This window comes from Cryptomeria japonica, chromosome 7, assembly GCF_030272615.1.
Source record: "Cryptomeria japonica chromosome 7, Sugi_1.0, whole genome shotgun sequence".
Lineage (NCBI taxonomy): Eukaryota > Viridiplantae > Streptophyta > Pinopsida > Cupressales > Cupressaceae > Cryptomeria > Cryptomeria japonica.
In genome coordinates, this window is record NC_081411.1 from 395109573 (window position 1) to 395133230 (window position 23658).

A 23658-nucleotide genomic window follows, 5' to 3' on the forward strand; every position below is an offset into this window, starting at 1 on the left:
AGGGATGACAGGTTAAATTTGTATTTTAGGCCGACTTCTAATGATCATATCAAAATATTAGAATCAAATAAAAAATGGTAGGAATCGACACTTTTACACAAAGGCCCATTTTGGGGAAATATGGTGTTAGGAACCTTAGTTCACTAGAACTATAGAACTAGGTGTCATATTCCACCTAGAAAAAGGTGAAATAATGGCATATGTAGAGTAGAATGTCTCGGGAGATAGGATTTGGTCACTTCATTAGAATATGATGATATATTGGTTGTGACAAGGCTAAAAATAAATTGGAAATGGACTATGAGAGGGCATCATAAAGCAAGGGCCCAAGAAGGAGTGTAAAATTGTAAGGGGTTAAAAAATACAACACTACAACATGTAGGCTTAAATTGGTCTAGAAGACTACAAGTGAAGCCACACTTCTTTGTTAAATAGCTCTCTATTTTTTATATTTGTATTGATTTTTCTAGTTAGTGCACTTGGGTTAAAATATTTTTTCATATTTGAAGTATAATGAAGGATTTTAATCCCTTATGCCTCAATCAATTGAGAGTGTAAGTGGGGATGTTCTCCATAGCCACACCCTCCAAAAGTTTGGTGTGCTAGTGTGGGTTTTTTATTGCCAACACAACAAAACCCCCATGTATTGAAAAATCGATGGAAACACAAAATCCTAGGTGAAAACTCCATGGGATCAATACTATGTCAAGCTACAGATTCATGGGAACCGTAATTTCTCTTATAATCTTTATTAGAGTACTAAACACATGGATATAATGTAGAGGCTCACCATTGTTCTAAGGATAAATGATAACGAGTGAAAAAAAATTTTGGACCTCTTTCTTAGATGGGCACAAAAAAATTCTCCATTAAGGATTTGCAACATAGATTTGATTTAGAAATTTTTTTCTTTCATCACTTAGTCTTGTAGCTAAATAGGTAGATTCATTCACAATGTGGAGCAACATTTACACGCCTTATTTACAATAACATCCAGATAGAATTTTAGATTAATTTTCTTTATTATTACTTTTCTTTCACAAGGGGTGTGAGACCATTTTTTCCATTAATAGGCTTAAATGTTACTATTCTTGTTTTTTATGTTATCATTATGAGACATTGCATAGTTTGCGTCATTATCATATTACTATTTTTCAAAATTGACACATTCATTTTGGGTTCATGTATATACATATACATACATGGCTTTGTGTTGATTATAGTTATGTTGATTGACTTTGTGTATGGTGATCCTACTTATATATTCTATGTATGGTTAATTTTATAACTTGATGGCTTATGATGTGTCCTATATGTTGTGTATTTATAGCTATTTATGTTAAAATATGGTTTAATTAGAAAAAATAATAATATCCTAATGAGAAATGTAATAATATCTTAAAATATTGATTTTTTGTTGCTTTTTTTATAAATTTTCTTGATGATTTGATAATCATGATTAGAATAGTGTGCATGTTATCCTTTGGCTAGTGGATTCGGGGAAAATATATGGCAACCATATTGTAATTATCCAATTGACCTAACCTAGATTATTTGGGTTCATACTTGAGTCTTTGTGTTCTACAAATTATTTTGATATGAAAGTTTCATCTCTAATATGAACTTGTTCATTGTTATTCAAGTGTTGTGCAAGCAACTCATAGTAGAAATTCATAGTTTCTGATGATGTCAATTTTTAAATTTATATTTTTGAAGGAATTGGTGTGATTTAAAGTGTCAATTTTCATTTCATTTTATTTTCTCTAAGGCCCTGGGTCATAGGGATAGGGATTAAGGTTTTTCTTATGGCATAAATTTAGCTTAGAATGAAATATTAATAAATTTTAACCTTTATCTTTATGATTAAAATATAGTTTATGAAATTAAGATTTATTGGTAAAGTAAGGAACGTGTCAATTGTTTATATGTGAGGGTGAAAAGTGTCACCAAAAGTTTTTCTTCTCCATTTTTGGGCTCCCTTTTTATGAGAAGAAATTTATTTAGAAGGATTATAATGTCTTTTTTTTGCAAGTTTTATGTTGTTTTTTGAGGTGAGCAGAAAGGTTGAGAGAGGAATACTTTGTTTGAGAAGCTAAAAGATGGATATATATGTGGACCCGAACCTACCTTCTCCAAGTGTAGGCGATTTGATAAGGTAGGCAACTAGACCATTGCTTGATTCTAAGATTTGAACATTATGTCAATAAAAATTTTATGTGATTTCCAGCTATACAAATTAATCCATACTTTGAGAAACTTGCACTTGATAGTTACTAGATTCGAGCTCGCCCTAAAACTATATGGAGTGGGTGGGAGGGCTCCTACAATTCTATGATGGGAAAGGGTGAGAGGAAGATAGATCAGGAAACGATTCACCCTCCATATGTCTTATGTTGCATCACTTCTTGTTCCAACAATCTCCCTACCCCCATAACCAGGATTGGGGGAGATGACAAGTTCTATGATTGACATTGTTGTAGTGGTGTATGTATCATTTGATGGTTTTGGGGGATAGTAGGAGTCTAATCTCCTAACTAGATGAACACTCATTATTTAAGGGCCATAGATCCTTGATGGAGAAATTTTTAACATGGGCAAAAGTACCCATATGGTCACACATTAGATGGTTTGAAATAAATTGTGTGAGGTGATAATTTTACTTGTGCTTTGAGTGTTATGGAGAATTGTTTTTGGAAACAATGGTGGCTATTATTTTATCAGTTCCTCACTAGTTATTTCTCCTAAGGTTGATGTCTTCACTCCCCCTTAATTAGGTTATTAGAGAGCCCCTTGTGTAGGAGATTCCTCGAGAAATTTCTATATTTTTATTCCTCTTCCTACCCTTGATAGACCTTGGCAACTAGTCCTAATGGACTTCATGTTTGGTATCCCTAATACTAAAAGTGGTCATGATTATTTGCATGTGATGGTAAACTAGTTTATGGAAAGAAGGTATTTTTAGTGGAACATATTATCGAGCTTTTCTTAGTGGATGGATGGGTTCACTTTGGATTACCATAGAGTGTTATCTTTGACAAGTATAGAAAATTCATTAGCAATTTTTTATTTGTTTTTTGGGCTATGATGGAACAAACCTCACTATTTCTAGTGTATTCCATCCATAGACATATGGGTTCATTGAGTTGCTAAATGACATGACAATTCACATTTTGCTAATAGATCAATCTAAACATCTAGTCCAACATGGGATGAAATTATCTCATATGTACAACATAGCTACAATCATGCAATGCATAGCTCTATGGGGAAGACCCCATTTGAAGTATGTCTTGAATACCAACCATTGGTTCCCTTGGATGTAGCACTCCTAGTCATGAAAAATGAGCTATCAACACATGTAGAGAACAAGATATATAGAGCATCCAAATGTCATTAATATATTTTTCATATACATTAGCATCTTCATGAGATAGTGCAATATACCAACCAAAAATAAAACTTGGAGCAACATGATATAGCCTTGAAATGGATAAGCAAAGGCATGGTTTCTAAGGGATTGAAATTAGAGCTCTTGGAGGTATTTCTAATGGTGTAAATAAGTCCAAATTTCATCTACTAGGCTAGAAGATATGATCCCGCCAAGTTGTGGTACCCTAATAAACATATTTTTGAATTTTTTGGATGTTTAAGTTATTTTATCACATCCAATTGTTCATTTTGAATTCCAATGGATGTGATGAGTATTTATATCCTATTATTTTGTATATAGTTCATTTGGGAATGAATAAAGACAACTTTTTGAGGCAAAAATCTCCCTGCACAAGATTGCCATATTATCCATTCATATTGTCACAATCCCGTAAGTTTCTTATGCCAAGTATTGTTACTCATCCAAATTTATATCAAGCACACCAGATGTTATGCTATGTATATGTATATGTATATGTGCTCTACTTATTTGAATCTATAAATATTTAAGAGGAAATGTCTAAATTATTGTCTTTACAACTAGTTGCCCACAAAAAAGTATCCATTCATCAAAATTACTTGAAACATAATCATCACTTCATCTTTTAGTGTTAGAATCTTACACTCCATAAGATTTTATCCTTACATATTCAAAACTAAAAGTGAAAACATCCCTATACGAACTTCCCAATTTGATACCAACATTAAAAATGTTTTAAAAAATAAAATAATTATTTAGCAGATCTTTTGGTTTTTAAGGAATCGTTGCCAAATGCTTCGTTTGTATTGTTTATTAGATCAGCCTAGCAAACAATTCCATCACCACATGCATGAGAGAAATCTTTTTGCACGTTTTCACCATATCGTGTTTGGCACATAATCACGTGCCTCAATTTTCCTGCTCAGGAATTTCTGTTCCGTATAAGAATAGCAAGACCGAAACAAACTCAGAACAAATATTAAATTATGTCTTTCATCTAGTGTATTAGAAATTCAGCAGAGATGTTTGCTGTACCAATAAAATTGTTTCATTATAAAGAATGTAACGAAGAGTAGATTGGCTTGCTGAATGGGATGCCAAGGAATCCCAGTCGTGAAAATAATTATTTAAAATGCGCATCAGCCGTCAAGTGACGGTTGGATTAAATTTTTTGATGTGTTCTTGCATGATTCTAATTACATTCTATCGTTGTCGACTATTCTGTTCCTTGGAAGACATTCTAGGTCGAATCGTTTCATACTGGATAAGCTGGAATTCATACCGATCCTGCTGTCTTTGTCACGAGGTATATTATTAGACGGGTACTATAAAACGCAGTACATCAAGCAATCTCTGCAAGGTCTAAAGAGAAACTGTTCACGAGATAGGCTAAATATATAGAGTTCGAAGTAAGAACGATGTTGAAAGCTTTGTGCCTGGTTTCGTTGTTGCTGAGCTTATGGCCATGGGATGCAGAGGCACAACTGGCTATGAAGCCAGGAAGATGGACCCTTCTTGTGGAAAATGCTGGCGTCTCAGCCATGCACATGACCACCACACGTAAAAACACCGTGGTGATGTTCGACAGAACAAACTTCGGCCCATCGCAGATTCAGCTGGACAACGGGCGATGCCGAGACAACCCGCAAGACACAGCCCTCACCCATGACTGCACGGCGCATTCCATCGAGTACAAAATATCAACCAACAAGGTCAGGCCGCTTATGATTTTCACCGACACCTGGTGCTCATCTGGGGCGTTTACCGCAAACGGGACGCTGGTACAAACAGGCGGCTACCCTGACGGGTCGCGGGACATCCGTTACTTCGTCCCCTGCTCCGACGGTAACTGCGACTGGAACAATTCTGAGGGGCCGAAGCTCGCCGCAGACCGATGGTATGCCGCCAACCAGATCCTGCCAGACAATCGTATTATTGTAGTGGGAGGCACCCGGATGTTTCACTACGAGTTCGTCCCAAAGGCTCCCGGAGAAGGAGTTTTCAATCTGCCATTTCTACTCCAGACCCGAACCAGCGCCCAAGTAGAAAACAACCTCTATCCGTTTCTCCACCTCTCGTCCGATGGCAACCTCTTTATCTTCGCCAACAGGGACTCCATTCTTCTGAACTACAAAACCAGTACTGTCGTCAAGTCGTTTCCCAGAATGCCGGGTGACGGCCCACGAAACTACCCTTCCACCGGGTCGTCCGTCATGCTGCCGCTCTCCAGCTCAGATGGGTTTGCCAAATTGGAAGTTTTTATCTGTGGTGGATGTCTAGACAACGGTTTCGGTCAGGCTAGTGCGGGTAATTTCACAGCCGCGCTCCGTAGCTGTGGACAAATGGTGATTACAGACCCGAATCCTTCGTGGAGTATGGAAGACATGCCCGGGCCGAGAACCATGTCGGACATGCTCATTCTCCCCAACGGCGAAATAATCATCATCAATGGAGCGGCCAAGGGCGTAGCAGGTTGGGACATGGCAACCGACCCCGTCTTGACACCTTATCTCTACCGACCTTCTGCACCGGTCGGACAGCGCTTTTTCACCCTGGCGGCCACCTCCATCCCGAGAATGTACCATTCTACTGCTAACGTGATGACCGATGGCAGAGTCTTTGTGGGTGGCTCCAATCCGCATGCAGGCTACGTCCTCACGGGGACTACTTTCCCGACGGAGCTCCGACTGGAGGCGTACAGTCCTTATTACTTAGATAAGGTCTATAAGGACTCCTTCCGGCCCAGGATATTGTCCTTGTCCTCTTCTTTGATCTCCTATTCGACAACCTTCAGAGTTGATTACTCTGTTCCCAGTCCTATTACCAATACAATACAGTTTAATGCCTACACTCCGCCGTTTACGACACACACGAATTCGATGAACCAGAGGATGCTCGGACTCGCCGCTGGAACACCGAGGGTCGTTTCAAATGCAAGAGGGAATGTTGTTTATTCTTCTTCTGTGACAGCCCCTCCCGGGGCTGTGGCTGCACCGCCGGGATATTATATCCTGTTTGTGGTAAATAACGGTGTTCCCAGCACCGCCAAATGGATTCGCTTCTCGTAGCTTCTTAATTCCTTTCATTTTTTCAATTTGTGTTATATGAAAGTTATCCTAGATTCCTGAAGTATTTTTCAAGCCCTATGTAATTGTACGGCAATTATTATTTCAAATCTCAAATAAAGAGAAAGTGAAATATTCCTTCCGATCACGCGTTGTTTTGCAATACATAATTAGCATAAGGTCACTACTCTAGATTTTAAACGATTTACAAAGTCTGATACATAACTCTTACTATGAAGAACATAAAGCATGTTAAGTCCGTGTTAATAAGTAGAATGTTGGTTCCGTTTTTGGGAGACCCCTTTACTCTCTCAACAGCCATTCTGTTTAGGGTTTCTGCAGTGCGTGGAGGGATATCCTGTGCTTCGCTGTTAAGGCCCCCTTTTCTGGGTTTCTATCTCTCTTCACAGATGTCTCTTTTGTTCTATTTCTTGGTCCCGGTTGACTCTGGTGGCCACCGATCTGGTTTTTTGTGGTGGTGAGTCGAGTTTAGTTTGGAGACTTTCCCTTCGCTGGCGATTCTTGCCGGGGTCGGTGTTCCTCCTGGTGCAGAGATGTTTAATTCTAGTGTTTCCATGTTGATGCCTCTGTTGCCAACTTCCCCTATGTCTCATCTTGCGGTGGAGTTCTTTCATCTGGGTTTCTTTTTGTGGTGGACTTCTTTCATTTGGGTTTGGTTTGTCGGTTTGGGACTTTTTTGCATCGGTTTTGGTGTTTGTGAGCCCTCTGTTTTGGCGGATGGTGTGGGGGTTTCCTCTATGGGGATGTTACCAAAGATCTTGTAGGACCTATGGAGGTAAGTTTTGTTAAAGCCTTTTTTCATGCTCCTTCTATGGTTGGATCCGAAGAGTCTCCTGAGTTCTTTATTGCTATTATTCCTATTAAGGTGATGGGCAACAACAAGGCTTTATATTTTCTCGTCTTTGCATGGCCGTTATATTGAGGTGGACTTAACAGATTGTTTTATCCAAGAAAAAGTTGTTCTGCTAACTATGGGCCTATAGAGGTGCACCTAGATGTTGTGTTTAGAGAGGATTCTTCTCAAATGTTGTTGTTGTTTTTTTTGTTTTTGTTTTTGTTTTTGGTTATTTGTTGTTTCTTTTCCTTTTTATTAACATTGTCATTTGTAGTGGTTCTATTTGTAACAGGTTTAAGGATGCCTTTGAAAATCTATTGGTTGTTTTAGTTCTAGTTCATTCTTTGGCTTCACTTCCCACAATGTAAAGTGTTTTAAAAACTATAAGGTTCAGGGATTCCTTTCAAAATCTAGTGTTTTGCTTTCCCTTTCCTTAAATGTGTTTTTTTCCAACCCATGGTGGCTTTGTCCTAGATTTCTAAGTCTTATGGAAAACCTACAAGTTCTATTCGAGTTAATGTAATTGTCGCTCATCAATTGTTGCTCCAGTCAAAAGCTTCTTGTCCTCAAAAAAGTATATCTTTTTCAGTTTTTGGTCATCTCATTACTTGTGAGATACCTCTCTTCCACCTGTTGGTTGTTACGTAAGGGTTAAGGCCCTATCCCGATTTAGCAAATCAGAACATTTTATATTTATGTCAAGTTTTATCAATTTACGCTTATTACTCATCACCATAATAATAATGTCAAGTTGCAAAAAGCTATTTTGTAATACATGGGTGCTAAATCATAAAAAATTCAAGTCAATGTACTTTAGGAATAGTATCTCTAGATTTTATTACAAATATTAAAAATCTGATTAGGTTCGTGTATAAAATAGCATTAAGCACCTTTCAACTGCTCTAATTGCTCATGGGTAGATAACCAATATTTAAATGCATGCACATGTCGCTATTTAATTGTGGAATCTGTAAGCATAATGATTAACACTTGTACCGTAAGGACATGTAAGGGTTGCATCAATAGAAAATTATATAAAGTACAATTTAATATGTATATGAAAGATACATTAATTTAATTTATAATATCTTACATATAAAATAATATTTTTTGCATATATAATTTCAAAATATGATCTTGACCTTAGAAGATTGATGATTCTTCTTCAACCTATCATTTCTCTATATTAATTTTGCTTCATACTTTTAGTGGTGTTTTTTTTTTCCTTGAGGACTTGACAAAATTAGAATAAATATTAAATAACATGAGGGAATCATGGAGGTTCAAAGGGGTTGTGTGCACCATGCATCTTGAGAATTATGAGGCATTTTCTTATAAAAGTGGAAGATTTATTATTATTGATATTAGAACATAAAAGCCATTTAGCTAGTAAGTGGATGGATTTTGCTATTATTGGTGAATATCCTATGGTAGATCCTCATTTGATGCATGATTTTTAGCACCTCAAAAAATAAAGACATCCAAGGTCCTTTGAGCTTTCTGATGTCCTTGGTAGTCAGAATTTGTATCTTCATAATCCTCAAGCGAATTTGGAAAGCATTGTTTCTAGATTTATGCACTAGAAGTATTGATTTCTCTAGTGCTTGGGAACAAAGGCACAAAATATTTGGATAATTATATTGACAAATTTTGCATTCAATTGAATTTAGAATTAAGAATAAAATTTGTCCAGTATAAAGCAAATAGTACCCAAGTATTTTCTCAGTCCATCTTGATGTGTATACAAATTCTATATACATAATTTATCTTTTCCTAGTAACTATTTATAAAGGATGATTTAGGAAAAAAAATTCATTCATTCATCTCTAAGGATGCCACAAGTGAACAACTCAAGGGCCACCAAGTCAACTTCTACCCACAAAATAACATCCAACCTAAAAAATTTACCCAGGATCAAAAGAATCATAAAATTTTATCATACTTCTAATTATGGGACGATAATTAATGTTTTCCTATTAACATCCCCATTAAAATTGAGTTGAGGGTACAAGGTAATTGATTATACATGTCTAATTATAAAGCATCCCCTCTTAATGACATTTTCCTAATAACAAGACAGTTCCCAAAGGATGATAGCAGTGTTAAAGCCAGTATCATCCAACTATAATATGTGACTAGTAATAGCCTAATCCATCCTCTTCTTCTTAGGGGGCTGCCAACTCTCCCTTTTAGCTTTAGCATGGGCTTCAATTTCTTCGACCTTGTTTGATATAGTACAGGGGACTCACAGAAAGATTCTTGTAGGGTATGTAGATGATTACTCTCGTAACATCCTTGAGATGATTGAATAGGAGATTCAGAAGAAAGATCTTGAAAAATCTACACATTGTTGGACTTATCATAAATTAGAGAAAATGGGTCACTCTCTTCCTTGTAATATGTTAACAAAAGAGGAGGTTCATCTTGCGGATGTTCTGAAAATTTTAGAGGGTGGAGTGTTGAAACCAAGTTGGTTAAGTTAAAACAAGATTCTGCATCAAAAACTTGTGAGTCCCGCGCTTCCAAGCTGGAAGATTCTTGAGAAGGCCTCATCAAATCTTGGAAGGGCCTATCATGAAGAAGTAGATCTGGCAACCCACATAGTGTAGCTTCCTAATTAGTTATTCAATCACCTCCCTTCTAAAGGTTTTCCTTGAAGAGAGAGGCTAACTCCCCCTCTAGAGGAGAAGATTTAAAGTTCTCTAAAACACCTTTGTTCACCTTTAGAGCTTCAGAGAAGTGAGAGGGCAACTTCCAATTTTAAAATAACCAGAATCTTGAAAGAGTATGTTTGCGGTCCTTATCAACAATAATCTTGATTTCAGACGGGTTGCTAAAGCTTAAGAGCAAGGACCCTCCATATGAAAAGTACCCTTCATTTTCTAGCAAAAGAGATCCATATCTAGAGGAAGGATAGAATTCTCCATGACAGATGATTTATATTGATGGGGAGATGAATGACATTCAGAGTGCACAGATTTACCAGAGCCATCCGTGGAGAGAGGAGGTTTAAAACCACGTTTTTGAGGATCTGAGACTTGATCCTCACAAACTCCAACATCTCCACTGCATTCACTTTGACAAGAAGATGTAAAATGACCTAGATGGTCGATAAAGCCTACTACAATCGAAGGATTTCATAGCTAGACCTCTTGAATCCAAGGCCCAAACATAGAAGATATCTCAATGCTTTCTGGAAAGGGTATGGATAGATCAATAAAGAGTCAAACCCTAAAAGGAAGAGATGTGCATTCAAAAGGAACAATATTGTGCCTTAGGAAGATACCTAACTGATTAGCCATTGTTTGAATCAAATTTAAATCTATGTATTCCAATGGGAGAGAAGGAAACTAAACCTAGCAATGATCGAATTTCGGATCAATATTGCTTGGGATTAAAATTTGGCCCCCAAAGCATTGTGAAGAGACAATCCCCTTCACAAAACCATCCCTTATACTTATGCACCTTATCCCTAAAATATTTAGAAGAGAATATGTCAATAAAGAAACTACACCCATTATCAATGCAAAAGATCTCCTTTAAGCTAATCCAGTTCTCCCAAGCCCATGATTGCAAACACGATGAATCAAAAGAGTGGTTCCAAAACTTACCAAGAGAGCCCTATCCCTGAGATCCACAATTTGAGGTGCCAAAGAAGCTTGTGGGAGGGAAATTTTGTGGTTTTCGCTTACACCTTTTCTTAGATTTGCAAGATTTGGAGCTAATTCTTTCACTTGTAGAACTTGAGGCTTCTTCCTTTTCCATGCTTTTAATCTTCCTTTATCACACTACTCAGGCACCCAACCTGAATGAGAAAATACATTGACACCTTCATTTGGAGCCCTAAAATGTTGACCATTGGATTTGTTATATGGCTCAAGAGGTTCTCAGCCCCAAAAATTCAACTTATGATGTGTGCAAGGGAACAAGAAGTGATTCCTATTGGAAACCTTTTGTCTCTCACCTTCATGCAGAATCTGTCTCGCCTGAAATGGAGCATGAACCTTAGAGAACGAGTATGGGAGAGACCTAGGGGACCACAAAGAAACATTATTTAGAAAAGAAGGGAAAAAAGGAGCCTTCTGACTCAGATAGATAGTAGCGGAGTTAGGTTTTGTAACAAAACCAAGAAACCAAACTAGAATATTTTTAGGAAAAGAGGGAGAAAACTTCCCTTTACTGGATCTGGAATGATTCTAGTAGGCAGTTCTTTGCCCATGGACATTGAATCTCTGACCGATTTGCTGCGAACTTTGCCATCCATAATTTTTGAAAAAATTTCCCTCTTGAAGCCATTTTGCAATTGAAGAAAATAATTAGTTAATAGTTAAGTATATTGGGAGTTTTCCATAAGAAAATTTGGGGTACTTAATAACAAGAGAATAATGAATTTATAAAGCTAACATGTATTAAAATATAATATCATTGAAGAATATCAATTGCAATCAAATTTAGTCAATAATATTTTATGTTTTTGATATCTTGTGTAGCCATGAATTAAAATTTACAAAAATATATTTTATCTTAATTCGTCAATGATACCAGAATAAGATAAAATATGATGTAGAAAGGCATACTAAAATACAATTTTATGAGCCATTCATTTCTTGTTCAAGCATATAACTTGGCCACAATAATAAACATTATGAAAAAATTGATAGCATATTACATGATCTTCCTTAGATAAGAATAATTATGCCTTGTTTCAACTATTTTAAGAAATAAAATTACAAAAATATTGGAAAATAGAATTGTCATTAACTTATAAATATGCAATACTTTGGGTTTCAGGTCCTTGTAAAACATGTTTATCTTTATCAAAAACTTATAAATATGCAAACAAAACTATCATACATATATACTTATGTTGGCATATGTGCAGAGTTGGATGACATGATGATATTGTATGTTGTCATTGATGTTAATATGTTGAAGTATGAACCGGTATATTGAAGAAAGCAAACTGGCAAGAGAACCGGAATAAACTGAACCGGTATATGCGAAAAGGTGAACCGGTATGTTGGAATGTAAACCGGTATATGTAAAGTTTATATCGGGGTTTCATTTGTTATGACTATCGGTTGGTAGTCTCAGCTTCAAGGTTTCCAGTTGATGCATTTCAAGTCTGTGTGATTCGACCGACGACATCCTATGATGAGTTAGCATTGAAATGAAGATCAGATCATGTTGCCACGTCAGCCTTGTGCGTGTGAAGAATCTTCTTGAGGATCTTGCATGAAGAAGATTGATTCTATCCACCTCGGGAATGTGCAAAATCACAGTAAACGGTGGAGAGCATGTGATGGGTTATCAACTTCTAGAAGCGGTGAAGAACGGATGATGCAGAATGTCTTGAGATTTGTTCAACATTGTTTTATCCTATGTAATGTGATTAAATGGTCAGGATTGGACCGATTTTTTTGATAACCTAGATGCTTAGGGTTTAGGGTTTATGCTACCAACCTAATTATTGTCTATAAGGTCGATGATGTTTGTTGTTGTAAATTTGTTGGCAATTGTTGTGTGTGTATCCAAGTGTAGAGATACTTGATTCTTGCCAGACCAGAGAAGTGAGTAGATACCTGCAGAGTGTGATTGAAGTAAAGGAACTAAAGTGGATCTGTCTTGGCATTGAGTGTTGTTATCATATCAATGTATTACCCGTTGACTTCTAACCATTTCAGCGGTTGAAAAATCCCTTTACCGAGTAGCTTTAATAGGCTTTTTGTAAATCCTTTAACAGGGTGACTCAAAATCATTGAGCTCTTCAAATCTCTTGCGAGGTAACCTTTAACTAGGTATTTAGCCATCCCTTAACTGGGTGATCCCTAGTAGGATCAGTTCCTAGCAGAACCTATTGTAGAGTCTTTAACCGAACTAGGCTCCTAATAGAGCGAACTTCAGAAGAGTTCAAGAACAACTTGTGGGTATTCATCCCCACCATGGTTTTTCCCAGTTGGGTTTCCACGTGAAAAATCAGTGTGTTATGAGTGATTCTTTTTCATGTGATGTTTTAGTGTTTTATGTTAAATGGTAAAGCATGTTGATCCAGTGGTCATTATATTTCTGATGATGTATTACTTGCTTAAGCATATGGGTGAAGTGGAAATGAGACATTAGGTTTTGTGAAGATCTAAGTGTTACCGGTTTATGTCTTTCACAGTCTCACTGTGTTTTACCGGCAGTGCCCTGATTTAGATTGGTGATGTTGTTTACCAGTTAGTGCAATCTTTGCAGTTTAAGTTGTTAAAGAAGTTTTTTTCTATACGGATTCACCCCCCTCTCAGTATCTGTTGAGTATTTAGTGTTCATCATTATTCATCAACTTCAAGCTTAACCCACCAAATTATTGTTCTTGTAAATAGTCTCAAATGTTATTTCTTGTATGAGAAACATTAATTCACTTCCTTTATACTCAAACTTATTTTTTAAATCATTGTATAATTCAAGTCAAAATGAAGATTCAATTTCTTTATTTCCATTTCCCCTTTGTCATCTTCTTCTACTTCATAATTTTGTGCTACTATTTTTTCTTCTTTGACATCATTGTATAAGCTTTTATAATAATCCTTATAAATTCACTTCCCCTTTAATTAATTATAAAGATTATTAATAGAGTTAAAATAATAACCAAACATTATTGCTAGAGTCCATCTTCCACTTTAAAGTGAAAGAAAGGAGTCCTTGCAAATAGTCTCAAAAGTAATTTCTTGTATGGGAAATAGTGGCTTGATTCCTTTAGAATTGATCTTCTATATTAAAGATTCCAATATATTGAAATTAGAAAATCCATTAAATTCTCCACTTTCATTTCCTCATAATCTTCTTCTTCTCCTCCTCCTTCTACTTCACAGCTCTTTTTCTTGTTTTTCTTCTTATAGTTGAACTCCTCTCAAATCAACAAATTTTACAATTTTCTCTTATATATTTTATTGTTGAATCTCATTCTCGCTTAGTCATTTTCTTCCACCTTCATCTTTGATGATTTTTTCTTTCTTCACAGAGAAAGGATTATGTTTAAATTTATTCTTGGACTCTTTTTTCATAGTAGAAATTAAATATGAAGTAGGCACTATCATCTTTAACAAAGAGAAAAAATATCAAAGAATTAAATCATTTCATTTGCATAGAGAAATATGAAATGAGAACTCAATTGTAAGTGTCAATAGCAATTTATAGCTTTATAGATAAGTTTACTTCCTACATTGTAATATTAAACCAATTATTTCATGCTAATGATTTTCTTTTTGGCCTCCTATGCATCAAGGGTTTGTCACTCTCTTATAGAAGAAAACCGTTGAAATAAACCTTAAGAATCTAATAAGTAATGTATGTTAGTCAACACAAGCTATTACATATAATATGTGTGCTATAAACACTAACTTCTATGGCTAAAAGTATGAGAAATGCTTAGTAGTATGGGATACTACTACATGCACCAAGTTTTACCTACAATAAGGAAAAGAAAGATGGCCATTGAATTAGTAGAGCACTGATAGAAAACATCCATGATAGTAACTAATTTGGAACTACCAAGCAATTAGAAACTACTAGGGGTTGTTTTTATGTAAGCTATAAGACTTTAGCTCTCATGATTTATCCTTATGTAAAGATTGCATTCACCAATAATATTAATCTTGTTTTAATTGATATAATTTAGTGGAAATGCTTCATGCGCAAGGAGGATTGGTCAAAGGTGATGACAGATAAATATCTTTGTAAGAATTTGTTGAAGATAGCCCAAATCAAGAGCACATTGAATAGCACAATAAGAGAGACAAATAGATTGATAAAAATAAATTGTATTCTAATCACGATGCAAAATACTAATAAAATGGATCATCCAAAATTGCATACAATGTAGATGAGCCTGCTTATAAAGGCAAGGCCATATGTATGGATATGTGAGCACACAATCATGACATGTGGCTCAATGAGAAGCAAGGGTAGGTAAGGGTAGGTAGGAATAGGTAGGAGAAATAATAAAATATTCCACAAGAGGTGGACCACCCACTAAAGATGGAATGTAATAACAAGATAAGACCACAAAAGGTGGAATTTCTCCTACATACATCATCCCTATGTGCACACTTCCCTAGATATCTCATACCCAAACTACTATGAAATGTATTACCCTAAGTCAACTTAAGTAAAGTGTAATTATGAGACGTAATTTACACCACCCCCCTTAAGTGCAACTTAGGGGAATGTAGAATTAAGTCAACAATGCAATATGGGTCTTGGCTACTAGGCCATGTTAGGTACCCATGTACAAATGCAAATGCATGCAAACCAATGCAATCTCTCACAAACGAAGAAAGAGAGAAAAACCCAATGGGAAAAAAATCCCCCCCAAAAGAGAGATGAAAACTATACAAAAGATCTCTCAAAGAAGTATGAGAAGGACAAAACCCCATGTGAGGAAAATTTTCCCCCCATAAGAGAGAAGAAGAGAGACCAAGTAGCCCCCCTTCCATGTAGAATTTGCACCAATGGTAGAAGCTTGAAACTGAATGAAGAAACTTCTCCATGATTATCGAACAACATTCCTCCCTATAGGAAGAAACAAAACCAAAGGTGTATCCATGAAGTCTCCCCAATAATGAAGGGAAGATGTAGGAAAAAACTCAAGATGTGTGGAGTCTTTGAAAGTGGCTCAAGTGTCCCCATGTCGATGTTGAAAGTTACCACCTCCAAATGTGGTGTACTGATCCACACTGTTGAAAAAGGAACTCCAAGATCTAGTGGAGATGAATCCATAAAATGATCCAAAAAATCACATGTCTCATCTAAAGATAAAGAGACATCCTCCAAGTGTTGTACATAAGAATCCACAATCATGTCAATCTTGAAAGAATGATCATGTAGAGAATGAACAAGAGGGTTAGAGTGTTCCTTCACAACAATTGAAGAAGGATCATCTTCAACAAAGAGAAGATGAATATCATCAATGATGTCTCCCAAATCTGCAATGTAGGACTTCACAAACAAACCTGCAATTTCTTTCAAGTAGTCATCCCAACGAACTGGAACTGGAAGACAAGGTATATCCTGTTGCACTGAATCACAAGAAGGAAAAAATGTTGCAATATCAACATCATCAAGTGAAATTTAGGTAGTGTGATATAAATAGGAGGAGATGAAATGCAAGGCTCAAGAATGGGGTCGCATGTGAGAATCCCCAAGTTCAAGTACACAAAGTTGTCCTCGATATCTGAATCATCAACATATGAAGAATCAACCTCATCAATAGGACCAAAATGTGAAAAGGAGTACAACCAAGATGCATGATCCACCACCCCAATTGCAATGATATCTCTACTCTCCAAGTCTCTAATGATAACTGAATTAGTTGTAAACTCCACAGTTGTCCTTGTTGCCCCATGAGTGATCTGATAGATGGAAAGAAGATTGTTTGTCAAATAAGGTACACACAACATATCATTGAATGAGTTATCCCCAATGGAAATAGATCCTTTCCCAATCATATCCATATATGTATCATTGCCCATAAAATCTATGGCATGTGGCAAGCTTCAAATGAAGAGAACATAGACTGCGAAGATGCCATATGATAAGAAGCTTCTGAATCAAGAAGCCAACTCCCTGAATCATGACTTGTAGTAGCACAAAGAGATTGTCCTTTACTTGTCCCAAAAGTGTGATCCTTCCTTTTATCATTTTCTTTGGAAGAAGAAGCCGAAGTAGACATTCTAGAAGGCAAACTGATTTTATTCTTCTCAGAAGATGTTTTAATTCATCAATATCCTTCTTGTAATAATGGTGTTCATCATGTCCTGTCTTCTTGCAATATGCACAAAAGAGATTGTCTTTAATTCAAATATTACTTTAGTGTCGAATATTCACCAATGGCGAATTTTTCACGTCGGTGACTTGGGAAATGGCGAATATTTTGTACCGACTGAGGGTGGCCATGCCACCAGAACATTATCAATTTCCATCAAATTCACTACCCAATCGCCATATGTTTTATGTAATTAAATGTTTCTATGTGAGGATTTCGCCAATACAATATACGATGGACACACGGTAAATTTAATTTTTTCGCCTACACTCTTTGAGGTTGCCTTAATAGATGACCATAATTCGCCTATAGGCATATGAAGATTTGTTAGCCAGAAGGACCCAATTCTTCCAACATTTTGCCGATGTGTGTCTTCATTCACCCCAACTTTTTCCAACTATATTGTATTTGCCAATTATTTGGACGACCCATAATCGCCTCAAAAATTACATAAGTCGTGTTATAGTAATGCGAGATTTACAAAATATGTGTATACCATATAAAATTCCCGCGGAATTTGCCATATAAGGATTGGTATAAATACATTCAAAGATCAAATCTATCTCTACACAATTTGGTGGGTTCTAGGCTTTGAATTCTGATCAATAGCAAAGTTTTAGACCAAGGAAAATCATTGATGTTAACTGCATTGGCCAGTGCTAGTGACCTAAAGGTGAGTGATCATATTTTTGATGTGTTATAATATTATTATGAATTTATCTATATTTGTTTGTACTGTTGAGTTCATTCTTATTCATTGGGGACCCGTTAGTGCCAAGTGGTCAACCGAGAGATTCAGACCTCATACATCTAGATTGTAGATCGTAGGGCCAATGAAACATATCTTATACTTTATAGTATATTATTGCTTCTTTAATAAATTGATATTTTTTTGGCAGCCTTTATTTCATTGGAGATGTCGAACAGGAAAAAGGGTAGGAAACCTGAATGTGGGGAAGGCCATGAGAGGCCAACAAAAAGAAGAACGGTGTCTTCATACTTTGGCTTTGGAAAAGATTATGGTGAAAATCAGGAAGGTACATCATCACAAGTACAAGTACAAAATTCTCAACCTACACCACATGTTGAAGACGACGGTGAACCTGATATCTCAAATCGAGATGGTCTTGAAGAAGATTATCTGGTAGATTCCCAAGGTAGCCGAAATGATATAATCGACTTGGGTGATAATGCCATTGATGATAATGCATGAAAGGGGAAAAGAAAAGCCAGATCAAAAAAGGATCAACCACAATCAAAAAGGGATCGGGAGTGGGATATGTTAGTGAGGAATTTTCAAATTAATTGGGCATCAACGTATCCATTCATTGAACCAGTGGATAATCCAATTGAAGGAAAGCCTCCAATGGAATCCAAGTGTAATATTTTCACTTGGAAACAAAACAAGGAAATTAGGTTGCGGCTAAATTTTGACACCATAGAAAAGCATATGGGTAAAGTTTATGAAAAACAAATGATAGACGAAGTTGAAAAATTAGTGATAAGATGGAAAACAAAGGAGGAATGTCGAAGAGTATTATTCATGAGAAAATACAAACGAAGCGTTGAAGTTAAAGGTTTGAATCTAGTTTTGGAAAAGCAATGCAAATAGAACAATTGGGAAAGTTGTTCAGTTAAGTGTTGTTTTTTCTATTTTGAGCAGAGGGCATGCTATGATAGTTTTCCCATCAATTAGTGGTTTATTACACTTTTTGAAAGTTCCTAACTATCCTAATAGACATTGGTCAATAAACAGTGCATGAGAATGGGAAAGTTGTCTTGCTGAGGTTAAAAAAGAAGATGTAAAGGAAAAAATAAGAGTCAAACTTTATTGCATTTTCCTTAGACGAAGTTATGGCAGTAGACAATACTTCATGGGTATTCATGCATGTTTATACTATATAGAATCATGCCCGCCAACCTCATCTACTATCTGTTGCTAAAATGAAGGAGAGTGCAATAGCGGAAAATTTATTTCAACTAGTAAAGAGAAGTTTAATTGAATATGGAGGTATGGATGACATGACAGTTGCCAAAAATTTGGTGTGTTGGAGCAAATGGAGCTTCAGTAATGCAAGGTTATGGGAACGGTCTTTGTACAAAGATTGAAACTTTATTTGCACCATACATTACTACAATTCACTGCATGGCTCACAGAATGAATCTAGCTTTTGGAATTGTGAGCAAGTATGCTTCGGTAAAAAAATGAAATTTTAATCAGAGAGCTCTTCTCAAACTTCTGTCAAAGTCCCAAGAAATTTATGGAATTTCAACACTTTGCTGATGGAATAATTGATGGGAACAAGCTTCTCAACGATAATGATGCCAGATGGATCTTTTTGGATGGTCCAGCGCATGGAGTTTTTTCAAAATATCCATCCTTGATTGGACTATTTCACACAACTCATGATGAATCAGATCAACCAAAATTTCGTGACCTTCTTCAGAGGTTAAGTAATCTAGAGACACGCTTAACTTTAGCAGCTCTTCTACCCATGCTAGAGGAAATGAGGAATATTATGATGGCTGCCCAAAAAAGAGCTCTGTATATTCCAGAATATGCTATGCTGCGTAAGATGACATGCATGACCCTCGACAAACTCTATCAAAATCAACCAACACTATCTAATGAAAAATTTGTTAAGTGGTGGACACTCACAGATCTGAACAATCCTGATAACTTTTTACAAATCGGTGCAAACGGGGAGGTATGTGCCAATGTACGGGGAGTTGAGATACCAATGCACTTCTATGCCATGGTCGACCTCGAGGAACTAGAAAAGCACCCCAGGAAGCAACTAGCAAGAGTTACAAGGGAAGATTTCGATAAGATTGTTGAGTCTGTAACTACTTCTGTGAAGAAAATTGCCTATGATCTTTCCTCACAAATTAGAAGAAGATACGCTCCTGACAACCTACTCGAAGCCATTTCTGTTGTGTTTCCTCAATATTGGAGCCTCAACAGTGTAGCTAATTTTTGAAGTAAGCTACTGACTTTGATAAAACAATTTTGCACATCCAGAGAATTGAATGGAGTAACTATAAATGGAATATTAGATGAAACTAGTCTTAGAGAGAAATCATCTTGTTTTGCATACACTATGAGGGAACAATATGGCACAATGGAGAACCCCCGCGAAGAGGGATCAGTAACAAGGCTTTGGAAATATATAGTTGAGAACGCAGCATTACGTGATTCAATGCCAGAATATTTGGAGGTTGTTGATTTATGTCTTACCATGATATTGGGTTTGGTGGAAGATGAGATATTTTTCAGTGCTTTGGGGTCCCTAAAATCAAAGATGAGAAACAAACTAGACCAAAAATTTGAAAAATTGATTGAGGCTCTATACATCTAGGTATGATGTCCACACTTTTCCTTATGATAGAGCACTGCAAATATGAAGGTCCAAATGTGAAAGAAGAGGTTTGGGAAACACTTCAAACCAAAGTGCCAGTGGGACTATTGAATCATGTACTGGACCTACTGGTAGCATTGAGATGCAGTTCAACGAAGGTATGCAGACTCAAAGTGAAGAAAACACAAACAAGAATCAAGAAAGCTCTAAATTTGATGAGGATGAATGGCAACTCTAAGAGATTGGTATTTATTAATCTTATTAATGTATCTCATCATTCATATTACAAAAGCATATTATTATAGTTGATAACTTGATGATATTTTATGAGTCTGTCAACTTTTTGCAATTAAAATTTAATATTGATTTGTAATTGTATTTTACAACTTTATATTTCTAGATTTAAAATAGAGTAATAAAAGACCATAATGTGTTTATTGATACAGAGATGTTTGTTTAGACATGTTTGAGAGCTTATATTTTCATTCATTCTTTCAAAATATAGCCATATGATACAATTCATTCAGTAGACCACTCTGTGTGATTCTCCATGCAAAAGTCAATACTAAGTTTCAGAACCCTTCACAAATGATCCTAAATTCCCTTTTATAGAAACAAGGGAGCAACAAGAGCTTCAGGTCGATTTACAACATGTGAAGACTCAACATCAAAATCACAAACTCAGGCTTCAACACAAATTTACATGGCCATCACAAGCCAGATTAGAAATTTAGCAACTGCTACATGTCTAATGTCTCATGTTCAAAAAATAGAGTTCAAAATTAAATATTAATTCAAGCCATGAAAAAGTAAATATAGATAATAGCAGTGCCCAAAACCTAGTAATCAGAAATAGAGAAATGCATAAATGTTAAAACTTGGGAGAATTTGAGAATACAAATTTACAGGTTGAAGGTTTGCACTATGCATAATAGATTCATAGGCTGGATTAGCAATAGTGGGCACTCGTTTTTTCTTGTTCATAAAACAGAGTTATTTCAAGCGATGCCAAATTCCAAACAAAAAAACATAAAACCTTGAGATTAAGAGTAAAAGTAGAAAACTATGCAATACATATTATGATTCTTAATATTTGTGTGCCATTTTTTGAAGGTTGCTCCACTCTTCATCTAATGGAAGGTCAATATTCTTTAAACTATGGAAAGTCAACTGCAACTTTGTCAACAATCCATATTTAGAAGAGTGACTTGACATCACTGTTTCACCCAATACTGCATTCAGAGTTGTAAATGGTTGGATGAATTCCAGAAAACTTTGGGGAGTTGTTTTCTTAGGAAGCCAGTCTAAATCAAACTTCATTTTTATCTCGATGGTTTTTTTGTAATCTTCTTTTCCAATGAATTTATTTGATGGGTCAACGGTCTTAAGAAAACCAAGTTTAATCAAAGTAGTTGTCTTGTCTTGCAGCTTCAATATCTTTTTACCACATTTATCCATAACTTCTGATGTTTCCCTTAATTTCTAGCATTTTTGAAGGATAGATGATGTCTTAACTATGGCATCAATGCGGCTCTTAATTCCCTTGGATGCCAAATAGTTGTCACTGATACTGTAGACTACTTGTAAAATCTATTTTGCCATATCCTCTTTTGAATAAACATGTATGCTCTTCTCAATGTGCCCTTTGATTTTCATATAAATTAATCTCAGACTTTCATTCAATTCAAACCATTCACAGAACTTGTCACTCCTCTGCATTATTTGCCACCAAATGTTTTCGTGTATATACTTTGTTGTATTTTTTATAATATCTTTCAATCTATCCTCCGAAGTTTTAATTTTATCATTTGCATTGTGTTGGTCTTCTTTCATTTGTGCACATTTTTTTCTTTCTTCCTCTACTTCCTCTTCCAAATGTTTTTCTTTTTCCTTCTCATGATCTAATAGGTCCTGTTTTTTTCTTATTTTGGTAGTAGCAGACTCATAACTTTTGTATAATTTTTGAAAACTGGCTCTTTCCTCATCAATTTTTTTATTGCTTTTAGCCAGTTTTTCTCTCAGGTCTTTCAATTCTGCATCCATCTTTTCCTCCTCTGCAATTTCTACTGCAGAGCCCAAATTTTTTATCCTCTTTTGTAAATAATTGCACTTGTCATCTGCTGCTTTCCTCTTTGATTTTTTCGTTTGCCAGGTCTACCTATAACTTTTCTCTTTGTTTCTCTAGTTATTTTTTTTTTCTCCACCTTTAGCAATGAAGTGTAGACCACTTCATTAGTCCTTTTTGACACACTAATTTTGTCCACATCATGTACTTTGGAAAAATCCATTTGCAAGGTGCTAACTTGAAACTCAGAGGGGTCTATCTGACTCTGCGGTGGATTTTTATCTTTAGTTGGGGGCATAACAACCATGAACTCCATCATATCTTTGTGTGGGTCATATGTTGGAAATACCATGTTCCTTGCAGGTTGTTCATCTAAAACTTCAATCAGAGCAACCCTATGAAATGCTCTCTTTTTTTCTTTATTTGCATTTGTTGTGTGTTCAATTTTTTTATAGTAATCATGAAATTGAAAATATGGGCTTGCTAAAGCAATTGAATGTTTGAAAGGTGAATTAGAAATAGCAGAGGCTCAAGTTCCACCAATGCCTATAGCTTTAACTAATGCATTACTAGGATTACCAATAACCATTCCTGATCCTATCCCACTATCACTTTCATGTGTTGTTTTTATAGTCTTTTGAGGGGTCTGATTCAAAGCTGCAAATGATAGATTTGTAGTGTCAATGGCACTTGATATAGGATTCTGAATAGTATGAGTATCTACCACTAGTGGCCTCTTGTGAGAGATATTTTGTTGTTTCCCTTGTCCAACACCAAGACAACTAGTATTAGTAGTAGTACCCATGCCAACCCCACCAATCCTAGTGGCACTTGACTGAACACTAATAGGAATACTATCCCCAGATTCCCCACCAGTGGCAATCGCACTTGATTCACCACCATTAAGAATGCCATGATGTGGTGGTGGTGGTTGTGGAATTGAACCTGAAACAAATGCCGGTGGACCCTGAGGGTAATGAGTAGTACCTTTCCGTGATGAATCTGAAGAATCAAGTCCAATGACTAGTTTAATAGGAGCTTTTGATTTTAAATTTGATGGAAGTTGTACCTCAAGTGGATACCAAATGCCTTCTCCTCT

General features: G+C 36.0%; 1 protein-coding gene across 1 annotated transcript; it reads left to right on the top strand.

The window, feature by feature from the left end:
* The first annotated feature begins 4827 nt into the window (after positions 1 to 4827).
* Positions 4828 to 6477, top strand: LOC131033979 (aldehyde oxidase GLOX-like). The gene has a single exon (XM_057965303.2). It carries the CDS (start codon positions 4828 to 4830, stop codon positions 6475 to 6477), a length of 1650 nt encoding a protein of 549 aa, XP_057821286.2.
* Positions 6478 to 23658: the final 17181 nt, after the last annotated feature.